Source organism: Salmo salar, chromosome 21 (genome assembly GCF_965601325.2).
Source record: "Salmo salar chromosome 21, fSalSal1, whole genome shotgun sequence".
In the NCBI taxonomy this organism is placed as follows: Eukaryota; Metazoa; Chordata; class Actinopteri; order Salmoniformes; family Salmonidae; genus Salmo; species Salmo salar.
Window position 1 is genome coordinate 15,911,576 of NC_138311.1, and position 14,392 is coordinate 15,925,967.

Here is a 14,392-nt window from a genome sequence, read left to right on the forward strand (position 1 = left end):
TGCATGGCTAAGAATGAATCCAACACCACCATTAAGTTTGCCGACGACACAACAGTGGTGGGCCTGATCACTGACAACGATGAGACAGCCTATAGGGAGGAGGTCAGAGATCTGGCAGTGTGGTGGCAGGATATCAACCTCTCCCTCAACATGATCAAGAGAGGTATGGCAACTGCATGGCCTCCGACCGCAAGGAACTACAGAGGGTAGTGCGTATGGCTCAGTACATCACTGGGCCAAGCTTCCTGCCATCCAGGACCTCTAAATCAGGCGGTGTCAGAGGAAAGCCCAAGAAATGGCCAAGGACTCCAGCCACCCTAGTCAGCAAGAGGTACCGGCAAGCGGTAGTGGAGCGCCAAGTCTAGGTCCAAAAGGCTTCTTAAAAGGATCGGTGTCCCGTCAACGGGACAGTTGTAAATCATGCAGCACATTATGTCAAGATCGCAGATTTTAGAGAAACAACAAATGTTGGTACATATGTGTCTTATATCGGCTGAGAGCTTAAATTTTTGTTAATAAAACTGCACTGTCCAATTTACAGTAGAAAAAAATGCCATGCTATTGTTTGAGGAGAGCTCTTAACAACAAAATAGTTTTTTCATCGCGATAGGTTTGAAAAATTCACCTGAAGGTGAAATGTGTACTTACATTCTGAAATATTGCTCTGATTTATCATCCAAAGGGTCCCAGAGATAACATGAAGTGTCGTTTTGTTAGATAAAATCCTTTTTCATATCCTAAAAAGGTCCATATAGCATGCACGATCGATTTTGTATTTCCACTCGTTCAATTTGCAAAGAAAGGAATCTGTGAAAATCTCACCCTGAACGTTGTTTCAACGAGTCAAATCACATTCGTATCTATTCCTCAAGGATCCTAGAAGGTGACAAGACTTCACTATTTCATTAGGGGTGTAGTATATCCTATAGGACACCGTATTTGTTCAGAGAGCAACTCCTTCATGGCATGCTGATGACGCGGGCGGCCATCACTTGAACAACTGTATCTTTGTCAAATAAGCACCAATCAGGGTCAAACCAAGCAAGCTAGATAGCCAATGAGCTGGGCTTTACGGGAGTATCCGGTATGTATATGTCGTAAAATGTAGCGTCTAACCTTGTACGACAGCATGCCTTTTCATTTTGGGCAAAAATTATATAGATATTCAGAGTTATGAAGTTATGAAAACTGGTTGTTTTGCAAATATTGAACTTATAATATGGCTACTAAATCAAAGTCCAAGTATACAGATTTGACGATATTCTTGCAGAAAAATGGAATATGAATGCGAATGTCTCCTTCCCGATTTGGCCAAATGTGCCTGGGGACTTCACACTAAAAGTCATGAGGTTCAGTCATACTTCAAGTTGTCCATCTTAAACTTTGCACATACACTGCTGTCACCTTGTGGACATTATTCAAATTACAACCAGAGTGATCGCTATAACAGTGATCTTTATCTTGCATTTCAAAGATGGTGGTAAAAAAAACACTGGTTGTTTTTTTTTTCTTTGTATTTTCTTCTACCAGATCTATTGTGTTATATTCTCCTACATTCAATTCACATTTCCACAAACTTCAAAGTGTTTCCTTTCAAGTGGTACCAAGAATATGCAAATGTTTGCTTCAGGGCCTGAGCTACAGGCAGTTAGATTTGGGTATGTCATTTAGGCGAAAATTGGAAAAAAAGGGGGCTATCCCTATTAACAAATTCTACCCCCAAGCCATAAGACCCTTGAACAGTTAATCAAATGGCTACCCGGACTCTTTGCATTGTCCCCACCCCACCCCCCATTTTTACGCTGCTGCTACTCTCTGTGTATTATCCATGCATAGTCACTTTACCTCTACCTACATGTAGATATTACCACAATTGTTGGTTAAGGGCTTGTAAGTAAGCATTTCACTGTAAGGTCCTGTTTATTCTCTGTGTGACAAATAACATTTGATTTGATTTGAACATTTTGATTTGATTGGAGCCCCTAATTTTTAGAGTGTAGGTTGTGTTTCCACTCATTGTACAAGTCCCCTATTGTAAAGCCAAACACATGCTTTAATTGTTAGAGTGCAAACAAAATGAGTAGGCCCCACCCCTCTTTTCACAGGGGTGAAATGAATGTGTCAATCAGAGCCACAGCATCTTCCCCCTCTGGCCATTAATGCTATGGCAGCAAACAGAGGTGTGAGAGGCTCACTCAGACAAGGCTGACAAGAATGCCAAGTATTCAAAGAGATATCTCCAAACATCCATGTGGCTAAGGTTGAAGCATGTAGAGCAAGCACTGTTGTAACTGACCTCTATTGACAATGTGCATTATGCTCCTGCACTTAATTATTTTCAAGAAAAGTTATTATATATATTTTTTGCATAGCACATTCCTTCCTTTAGTATGAGTCTCTGAGACAAAATGTTCCCCACACACACTGTTTATACTCAGAGGGACACAAGCCATTCAACCCTGCGGAAGTTCACACTTTGGTATCTTTGTCAAAGTGCCTTAGCTGAATTTATTAGGTTTCTCTTCTTCCCCTGCCAACAGGCATATGTGTAGGCCTCCTCTTGATTTGAGAAGGAGTGACTCTGAAATGTTTTGAATAATGTGTTATCATATAGAGATGACCCCATCTTCTTAGAATTGTGACCATAAAGATGCAGTACGGGATCTTAAGCACAACAAATGTGTAACATATTGCATGAATTGGATTTATAACATATCACACGAATTGCTAAATTAGTTTGATATCCTTCAAATTGCAAAATTCGTAATATATCACATGAAATGCATGACGTAGTACACAATTGGATGACATAGTACACAAAGATCGGGGACCCGTTTTGGCTCGTGAGCACCACTTTCAAAACTACTGGCTGAAATTATACTGTACGAAAGTTTGTGAGTGCATCTTTAAGATCCTATGAGAATTGAGCTATAAGGACAAATGTCAAATGCGTAATTCAAATGCATGATCAAAATACCAGCCAGGTCACTCGAGATCCAATGCGATATTTGACATTCATCCAGGTCCCAGGATGTTGGGAGATGCCTTCAAAACAACCCACTATGGTCAACGCTAAGCGCTATTACCATCAAATAGGCTATTACCATCAAGTAAACCGCGAGCTCTGCCTCCAAGGGCCATGTGTTCAATCCCAGTGGTAGGCACCTGTTTTACTTCTTTTTTTTTTTAAACTCTATCCCAAAGCTTAACCTTAACCCTTACCTTAACCATTCAGATTTAATGCCTAAACTTAACTTGATGTTTATCCCCTTCCTGGGCAAACTTCAACACTGAAGTCAAACAGTGAGATCCTGAGGCAACATACGGTAATAACATAACAGTAAAAGATGAACGAGGGTGTCCATTTATACCCAGTTTGGAGACGCCAATTTTGGAGCCAGGGAAGGGAGTTGGAATGACCCAATCACGGAAGAAAGGTTGGTTGCCAACTGGTATTTATGCCAGTCTGTTTTAGAATTTCGGGCCTGGAGGAATGGGGTAGACTGCTGATCGTTAGGATACCTGCCTGTCCGTCACTAGCCTACGAGATGGTTGTAATGAGAGTCATTAGCCTATAGTAAATAGCTGTAGTTATAACTGTGAATAGTGTTTGTTAGACATTTTTATATTTGAGCTTTTATTATTTTTCTGGATCCATTAATATTGATTAAAGTCGACTGCCTACCACTACACATTGCTGTAAATAAAACACGACTTCACCTGAAAGACTGTTGTTCAGCACCTTCCTGCGATCTCTCTTGGCCATTTGACTGTCTCACAGAGGGATTTTTGTTTTACTGTTTTGACAGTGCCTTAAGGAAACCCCTTAATAATGATGACCATGGTAAGATATATTATTCTTCAATACAGAATGTATTTGAAGGCAACTAGCTGCCCTCTGTTGGTCACTATTGGACTTGGCACTGTCCCATTTTCCTTTTGCACTTCTGCACAATGAACTTTTTCAATGAATGTGTGAAACAGCAAAATACTCATGAGTTATGATTGCATTAATACATGTTAATAAATGTGTAATTGCATATTGTGGGAAAAAAAGAGTATATCTTCCAACTTGGCCTACAGCTGGATGTTGATATATTTGTGTACTATGTTTATGCAATGAAAGCAGATTACTTGCTGTAGGTTGCAGTACACAGTGACATGCCCCCACCTTTCTGTCTGAATCATAAAAAATAACACTATAAAGTTTACTAAATCAATAGTGCTTAGTGATATGGTCATATGAATATCTCAGCTAGTGATACTTCTTTTTTGCAAAGAGCAACATGTCTTTTTGAATATTTTACTATACACGTTATCTATCAGAGACCAAGTTGTCACAATTTAAGCAAAACACCTTTTACACTAATTAGGCTGAAATGTTGGTTTCTGCGGAATTTAGCTAAGTTCAACAGTGTGAGAAAACACTCATCAGAGACAATAAAATCAACACAAATATTTCTGACACTTAACTATGTTTTATCTGATTACTTTTTACATGCACAACGTTGCAGACGCGTAGGCACCAAGAAGAACCCTCAACTTGCTAAGCAAGAACTCACTACCTCAAAGATGATTGGTCAGTCCAGCAAGGCGGAAGTCTACTAGGCTCGGGGATTCCCCGAGGGAAGTTCCCCAAGCGTTATAATGCATGTACAATGAACATTTGTACGAAATACACCACTCTCGCACGTAGTAAATGTAGGCCACCTGAAGAATAAGAAGTTGTCGCAGTATCAAAACAATAATTTGGACATATTCGAATGAAGGTAAGATACTGCAATTATACAGTCAGATACGAAAGTCGAGGCGAGCTCAACTAGTGTCTGGTTAGGTATCAAACTTACTCAACTATTCAACTATTGACACTGCTCGATACAAAAAAACGGAACTGTGCCGGACCGATTTTGTACACTCGCCAATGAAGGTCGACGTTATATGATGTAGCCAGTTCGTGCTACAATGTTGCTACAATGTATAACTATTAGGTTGCTTCAGGCTCGTATGTGTCTTCATAGTATCATGCACTTTGGTATGCAATCAGTGACATACAGTGACTACTATTGTACTGTCATAAACGGGTGTTTAATCAAATACACGACTGGATGGAGAATTGGATTAGCTGTGTATTCAAACGAAGTAACCAATCATATCAGAGTAGTACCATGCTCAGTTCACTATCAGAAGTCTGAAAAAAATATATTCAGGACACCCAGAAAAACAAAACCCCAACTGCTTTTAAAAGTATTCGATCTGTCATAGCTTCCCATTTTAGGTAATTGGCTGTTGACTTTATCATATTAGTAATGTATTAATCATGGCATAATACATCTTTTTTGAAAGAAGAGATAGGCTATTTGTTATTGTTCATTAGCTACCATTAATAATGGGCAACCACATTGAGGTGTGTTTACCCAAAATATATGCCATTATAATTTATTAAATCTATTAACATCTTCTCAGTGCACAAAATGATTGTGAATATCTCATATTTTCCACACGTTTGTTTATTACAGTGATTGCAGGCATTTCTCATGTATGACCAAAGATTAATTGACTAGTAACAAATCATGGCATTCAATAATGTAAGTTAATGTATTGGTACACAGCACTGTACTTGTTTAAAAAAAATACTATTATTCAATATCGCATCAGTGTCAATAGATTTATTCAGTTTATATTTTTATTCCTGTTTTTTTTTCTGTACATATTTTGGATGTTTGTTTGTTTTCATTAACAAGCTGTTTTTACTTAGGACACTTGTATAATCAACCAGAAATGTTGATTTTTTGAATTTCTAAAATTAGCAAGGACAGGTGTAAAAGAGAAGTACGCACTGGCCCCATTGTCATGATGAGAGAGGATGACTTGGGTTTTTCAGTTTTATTCAAGTGTTTGTCCAAGTTAGGTGATTAATAGGGTTTACTTATAGCAAATGATGTGATGATGTGCTTTAATGCTGTATTGTGCCCCTAAACTTTGGTTGTGTGATATTTTGCGCCAGGCCCCATGACTGCTGTGTCAGTGATGATCGTGGAGCACACAGCATGGAGAGGAATATTGGAGATCAGCTCAACAAGGCCTATGAAGCTTACCGCCAGGCCTCTATCGAGAGAGACAACGCCAAAAAGGAACTACAGCAGATGGTATTATACCTTATGCACAGTGATAAAAAACAAACGGTCAGTTTCCCGGAAAGCCTAGCCCTGGACTATAAATGTATTTTAATGGATAGTCTCCACTGAATGTACATTTTATTCCAGGACTAGACTTAATCTGGGTCTGGGAATCCGGCCCCAACTCTTCTAATTCACTTATGAGACTTGAACTCCGTCCAGTGAGATGTGGTATAGCTTTCCATACAGTGCTTCGATATAATGAAATACATGATCATTACATAGTAACGAACTATAAAGGATACAAAAGTTTAGATACTAGTAAGTGATGCCGTTCACGATTCATATGTAACGGAAGTTTTACATTTGCAGAATGTAAATTATGAACAGCACACTCAGAAACTTCAGAAACAGATAGAAGACCAACAGCAGTTGATTTCAAAACTCAAAGCTCAGTTGATATCAGCAACTAAGCATCCCTCAGGTAAGTGACAAGCATAGTTGTTTTCTTAATAGAATTGTTTGCATGATGACATTTTCTGACATATTCCATACCTCACAGTTCATCTCCAGTGAAAGAAACGAGATGCCTACATTGGGAACATCCAGGCATACCGTTGCATTGTCTATTCCCCGGGAGATAAATTGTGCTGTAATACATCTTATTGTTGTTTCAGGACATTGCAAATCAGATTTTCTGTGTTGACTAAGTAGTTAGGTTACATTATATTTCCTCTCTTATTTGATTCTTAGGAGAGGTCAAAGGTGAGGCTGCTCCTAGAAAACAGGAAGAAGAAACCTTGTCTCCTTCCAACCATATCTTTGACAACCCAGGAAGCTCCTTGAGGAAGATTCATTACTTGGTAGATATGTTTAACACAATCAAACAATCCCCACAAGATTAGAGTTAGATCTTGTTTATTTATGTTTACAAATAGGATGTAGATGCAAGGACGTGTTGGGGTGCAAACATGACATCCCCATTGGCTGCCTCGTAACATTTGTTTTCTCTCAAAAAAGCTCAAAATCTTCTCTCACACATGCACACGCACACACACAGATGTTATTGTTCATAAATCATACATTTGCTTGTAGATACAGCTATCAGGGCTTAAAGATACAGAATGCTATCAGAGCTCAGTGCACAATACAATAGATCCACTTCCTGTGACATAGGCCATCATTCATCTTGTTGCTTTTCTGTAATACATTTATAGCTGGATAACAGCAATGTTTTCAAAAAAATATTAATTTGTAATATAATCAAAACTCCTTAGCGGGTATCATTTTAATAGAATGAACACACACATACTATGTTTCATCAACAGGTGGCGCTAGAGGATAGCATCACCAACCCTCAGGGTCTGAGGCCATTTCTTTTTATTTAAATAGGAAAGTCAGTTAACAACAAATTCTTATTTTCAATGACGGCCTAGGGACAGTGGTTTAACTGCCTTGTTCAGGGACAGAACGACAGATTTTGACCTCGTCAGCTCGGGGATTCGATCTTGCAACCTTTACGGATACTAGTCCAACACTCTAACCACTAGGCTGCCTGCCGCCCCATAGTCATCAGCTTTATAGAACCACCAGCTTTATTGTTGAGAAGTAATTCCCTAATAACTTAGATCACAAGGCATCACCCATGATTCTTTTGTTAGAATGTATAATTGTCATAATTATTGTTACAGTATATGACTTTTATGACATAAATATTTAGATTTATGAAATGATCACATTATGCAGAAAAAAATATCATTTTAATATTCAATTTGGATAGTGTAAGGTTGATATTTCCTGCAGTGTAAGTCCTCAATGCCATGTGTGTCTGTTTTTCAGAAGGAAAATATGGAAACTGCTGTGATTGCGTCATCTTCACCACACACAGCACCAGTAGCCAGCAGTTTTGAGAAGTATGTGCATTAGTATGTGCATCTTTTCTTCATTTTTTGATGAAAAGCAGTTATTTTACTTGCATTTCTTTGTCTCTCAGTAAAGATGTTCTTGAAGTGTTTCAAGCTCTTCGGGGGAAATTCCAGCAGATACATACATTAACCCAGAGACAAAAAGATCACCTGAAAAAAATCTACAGAGGAAATTACATGGCAAATGGTAATATTAAAGTCTGCACAATAGTCATTTGGAATTTGCTTATTATTCCAGCACTGTTGAAAGGAACCCAAGGCCTGAACTGATGTACTCTAATTTAATTACAATAGAGAAAATATGTTGAGCTACAATTGCTTTGGATATGTCATAACACGATATTAGTAATCATATATGGCAGCTTTAGCTTTTTTCCTATACACAATTAGATATCAACACCTTAAGCAGAACAGTACATGAATGCCTTGTTGGCCTATTTAACCATGGCCCTCCACCTGTGTGGAAATAGAATGAGCAGATAAATATGTTGAATTATTCCACAGACACATGCTGTGATGTAGCGCTGGTTAGTTATATAATGATGGGAATGAAAAAAACGACAATCATATTATACTTACCGTGTGTATTTATACTTATTGAAAATAAAAGTGAAAATATTCTTTACATTATTCATTATTACTTTATTATTCATCATTACTTGAACTAATCGCTACTCAATGGCAAAACGTAATATCTAAACGTTGTAAGTGAATGTCGATATGTTACAGAAACAGTGTGATGAAAGCATTGTGTTTGACATTCGACAGAGCAGCAGTTCTCCATGCCCATTCAGTGTACAGACGTGACCGTGGAGCAGGCGGAGAGGCCCTTCCCCTCAGCCTTGAGGCCAGGGGTCGACCTCCAGCACCCGCCCATGTCCCTGGCATCCCGCGGTGCCAGCCCAGAGGACACGAACCAAGTGGACTCCCTCACCATACTCAGCATCAAGTTCCCCCCCTCCATAGACAGTGAATACGAGTTCCTGAACAGCGCTCCGGAAAAACGCATTGACCTGTCCATGCCAAGGGAAGCAGTCAGCACTGTCCCTGCCGTCATAGAGGTAACCGTCTATGGAGCTGGCCATCCCATTCCTGTATCCTACCTCTGTCTCTCACCCTCCTTCCCCCTCCATGTCGCTCTCACACAAGAGTGTGCGTGGACACCAGCAGGTGAGGTTCACAGGAAATGCTCATTCCTTTATTTGCAGGTAAAATTAGGAAACTCTCAACTACTGATTTTTTTCCTGGCAAACGAATGGGAGAGAGAAAGCGTATAAATAGTACAAGGCAACCTCACACATCGACACAAGCGTGGCAAGTCTCTGAAAGTTGTTAATCACAATAAGCTACGATAGGCCTATGTGTACAACAATGCTTGTTACATAGTTATTACAAATGATCATAAAACACACCAATGCTTTTAGACCATAATGTTTTCTTGCCATTCAGTTTTGTTGTTGGTTATACAAGTCCATGTTGATCTCAGAACCAAAGGAATGTATATTTAATGATTTCCAGTATCAGTACAACTGTTCACACCTGTGAGGTTGTGAATGCAGAATGATAGAGGCAGTATTGCTTTTTTATTTATTTCAGTATACGTCAAATTGATCTTACCTGTCACGTAGTATTCTTTAGAATTTTCGGAAGGTCATCTGACATTTATGGAGTATTATTTAAGACCATGCTTTTGGTTAGAAAATACACCGAAGGACCTCCTGAGGGGCGCAGTGGTCTAAGACACTGCATCGCAGTGCTAGCTGTGCCACTAGAGATTCTGGGTTCGAGTCCAGGCTCTGTCGCAGCCGGCCACGACCGGTAGACCCACGGGGCGGCGCACAATTGGCCGTGCGGGTTAGGGGAGGGTTTGGCCGGCAGGGATGTCCTTGTACCATCGCGCACTAGCAACTTCTGTGGCGAGCCGCTGACACGGTCGCCAGGTGTACGGTGTTTCCTCCGGACACCTGGATAACATGATGAGACAAGACTGTAACTACCAATTGGATACCACGAAATTGTGGAGAAAAAAATAATTAAGAGAATAAAAAATATCGAATCAATGTAATTATTAAAAATAACAACAAAAAAAAGAAAATACACCGAAGAAATACACCTTTGTTGAGACGTGTGTCTGTGGTATGGTAAATAGTGGTACAACACCCACACTGATGGTAGATTTTATTTTGCTATTAGATCATGTCATTGGTTGGATTTCTCAGTTTCTAACTTACCATGAATGCCAGAAACGAATAACTATTCAATTCTACTGTAGCAAATATACAGCATTACAATAGTACAAGTCGTGGGCAGGAACTATGGATGTTGAGAAAGCGGGCTCAAGTTGGACAATGCTTTGCTTGTATTCCCCCGGAGCAACAGATCTTTCCTCAGTGAAAGACCCAAGCACATGACCTACCGTGCTGTAAGTGGGTGAATGTAAGCAATGCTAAGTGTATGAATTCTAGAGTATAAAGTGGTGTGTTTGTCCTTCCATGTAGCCCCTGAGGCGCCCTGAGCTTTGCGACGCTACTACAGCAACAGCAGCGCAGGCCGTGAGTGCGGAACAGCAACAACAGATGAACAACAACAGCCCTGATATATGTACCTACTGCAACGCGGTAGTTCCCGAAGAGCACATGAACAGCCACCTTTTTACTCATTGCCAGAGGGAGAGTGAAGCCAGCAATTGACACTAGCAGACAGTGGCTGCCCAATACAACACCTCTAGGGTTGATTCATGGTTAATTCATGTCTTTGTTGCCACGCCATGAATTACACGCGCTCTGCTGTATGTCACATGACACTGGCGTTTTGGGACTTGAATCCACTCTCAATCATTTATTTAATTTGTAAGAGGTTAATGGTACATTTTAGAGTTTTTCGTCTTAAGATATTACTTGGAAATTGTATGTCGCCCTATGAAATGATATTGTACAGTATCGGTCTGAGTGTAATAAAGCAAACATTTAATCATGATTTTTCACACATTATTTAATATGTTTTTTGATTATACACAAGGATTTTAATGGCATGCATGGTGCGAGTATGTTGACATACAGTGCGTACATGTAGGCCTACATTTGTCCCCCAAAACAGTAATAAATTGATACTGTATGTATTTTCAGGGGAACATTCACTGAGATCTTTGAAGAAGCATCCACTTTGATTCTCCAAGTGGATCTGGAAATGTGTGAGTCATGCAAATTACAAGTATAGAAAAATGTGCGGTTATTTTATGGCATATAGTAATATTTCAATCCAAAATACATATGCCAGCATAATGTTTTGCTAATCAATTTATAGTGATGATTTCTGTCTAAATGATTATGCTGTGCACATGTTGGTTTGTGAAATACTGGTCACAGGCATTTTATTAAAAGTAGGCTATACATAAATTCTAATTGGCTAAATTAGCTTTTGTAATTGGTAGCAGCTGCATGGTATACTTAGTGCAGAATATGAAATAATTCCATTTAATTAAAACAATGTTATAATTTATAACACCATATGGTCATTGAAAGCAGAGTTGTGCAGGTAAACAGGTTAATTAAACTATGTGTTACTCTACATAATATCAGGTACCGGTTCAGTTCTTCAATTACATGACAAATTATCTTGCAATTTGTAGATCAATGTTTTTATCCTTGACAATATTAGTCTTATACATCTTCAGATGATAGGTGGTACTTTATTAACAGATGAATAGACACTTGGACATGATTTTGCACTCCCCCGCTCCCCTTTTATGGGTTGGTTTACATTAATAATACATTTTACATTTGATAGTCTTTAATTTTATAGTCTTTAATTATATCTGACCAGCTAGTAACAGTATACCAATACACAAGCTGTTAGCAACACAGTCGATTTTCATGATGAGACTTAGCCTCTTGCCTACATGCTTAGAAAAAAAGGGTTCCCAAAGGGTTTCTTCAGCTGTCCCCATAGGAGAACCATTTTTGGTTCCAGGTAGAACCCATTTTTTGTTCCAGGTAGAACCCTTTTAGGTTCCATGTAGAACCCTCTGGAAAAGTCCCACATAGAACCCAAGGGGGTTCTTCAAAGGGTTCTCCTATGGGGACAGCTGAAGAACCCTTTTAGGTTCTAGCATGCACCTTTTTTTCTAAGAGTGTACCAATAGCTTTTGACTTCGGCAATATTTATTCACAGCTTTGCAAACAATTGTAGTCATTTTTACTATCTTGTGTGATGATGTCTTAGTGAAGTAGGGGAAATAAATGTATTAAAACATTTTGTGTGCAGTGAGGACCTTTGCAGCCCTTTGGATATGGGCTAGTAACACTTGTGCTGTCTAGATGAGCTGGTGTGAAGACTGCAAACAGGGTCTGTTATTAATCCCATTTTACATGCTTTACTTGACACCGGCGGATACTTCATAGCTATTTTAATATATTTTTACATTATTTTGAATCAAATTGAGTCGAGTCTTAAGGATTTGATAATCACAGAATATGGCCTTTGCTTTATCACTGACATTATTACCTGATTTTTATATAACTTCACCAATCTTCACGGTAATGTTCAAATCTTCTGTGATGGAGGAGCAACCAAAAGTGAGCAGGAGTTGATATCAAAAGAAAGAGCAGAGCCTATTCATCCTCTTTGACATATGCTAATAGATTATTATAATCATTTGTTGCTGTTCAAGTGGACATGGGAAGAGGAAGACATTAGTACCACACAACAATGCATTATCTTAGAGGGTGAAATAGCTGAAACAACATGTCCTTGTGCTGTATTTACAAAGCTGAATATTACATTTTGGTCATGTACAATGTGCCAAGCATAATGTGCTATGCCTAACTTGGATGAACATAAATTGCAGAATTTCCACATCAAATTATGGACAGTGAAGGATAGAGAGAATTTATTCAGGAAAAAATGTAGCAAATACAAATAACCCATCTCCCTAATGATGCTGCCTTGTAAATCTGTGAAGAGTTGAACACAGTGCAGACTGTATGGTTCTCTCTCTGGAATCATCGACAGATGCTTGCACATAATTATGTTGTCACTGCTTGTTATTTGGAAGAGGGAAGCTGCACTGACAGCTAGGTCTATGATTTTTTTTATTTGATATGTTTACTCACTTGTTAATAAAGCAATGTGGACAGCGAGCTAAGGACACTGACTTTAGCTCTTGGGAGCCCATTGTATGCCCACCTTGAGGGGAACAGCTTGTGTACCTAACCTGGGCCAGCTTGTTGTTCCATGTGAGCTGTGACGGCTGTGGCAGGTATGTTTGGAGGGAACATAGGAAGAAATATAAAAAAAAAATTGAGGAGGAGGAAGATGGATATGGATCGAGAGGGAGAAGCAGCAGGCTGATTACGAGGTGTCAAAATTGCCAGGAGCAAAAAGGTGAAAGCAATCAGGGGTGAGAAGAGTGCAGCATTCGTGAGGGGCAACTAATTATCCATCTCATTTGTGGAGAGCAGCATTTGAGGCAGCGCTAGCCCACTGAACGGTGACAGATTGGTGCGGAGGAGAGGGGAGGTGTTAGAACAATGGAGCCCAGCTCACAATCATTACTGCATGCTAATCAGGAGTGCTGCTGCACCGCCATTCTGAGCTGCACAGAGTTCAGGGATAAATAGGAAGTCACCAGCTTCAGGGGACTTCAGTCAATTCCAACTGGAGGAGAGAAGGGGACGATGACATATTTGTTCTGGCACCAGTTCTGCCAGCCAATGAATAAGCCAAAAGGTCCTCCTAGACAGCAAGTGGCCTGTATCACCACATCTCTGTATTCTAACCGACTTAGAAAAGGAATCTGCAGATTGTACATCTGAAGTTTTTTTTTTAATCATTCAACTATCAAACTAATATAACTTGAACGAGGGATTTCTATGATCACAGTGGTCATTGTAGCATCTGCGGTTCATTTTTGTTGTTGTAAATGATTGGCTTCCTTTGACAATAGCTGCTATTGAAATGGAACTAATAATGCGTGTGTTCTTTCCGATTGTATGATATATCTTGACTCCAAATACAATTCTATAATCATTGAGATTTTCATAATTACTAAAGGAATTGCTTGAGTGGCAGACTTACAGTACATAGTGTTTAGAGTAAGGTATACTATATGCAATACACTGTCATGACATTACTCACTGTCTATCACGCTTGCTTTATTGGGGTGGAATGTAAACCAAGCATGAAGCAAAGACAACATGGCCTTAGCGAGAACACTTGTCAATCTCTCAACAGATTTAACACATCACAATCACTGAAGAGTACTACTGTACCGTACTGCTTACCAGAACATCTGAAGGGAAAAAAAATAGACAATGTTTGTTAGATAGAAAAGAAAGACAGATTCTAGAATTT

At 39.2% G+C, this 14,392-nt stretch overlaps 1 protein-coding gene across 1 annotated transcript; it reads left to right on the forward strand.

The window, feature by feature from the left end:
- The first annotated feature begins 4,594 nt into the window (after nt 1-4,594).
- On the forward strand, nt 4,595-11,017 carry LOC106581807 (TRAF family member-associated NF-kappa-B activator). Its single transcript, XM_014164141.3, is given in 9 exon segments — nt 4,595-4,769; nt 6,005-6,146; nt 6,489-6,600; nt 6,870-6,979; nt 7,956-8,029; nt 8,110-8,228; nt 8,810-9,108; nt 9,110-9,211; nt 10,540-11,017. Coding segments are annotated over 8 exon segments (1,107 nt in total). The 5' UTR covers nt 4,595-4,769; nt 6,005-6,047; the 3' UTR covers nt 10,732-11,017.
- The last annotated feature ends 3,375 nt before the right edge of the window (nt 11,018-14,392 follow it).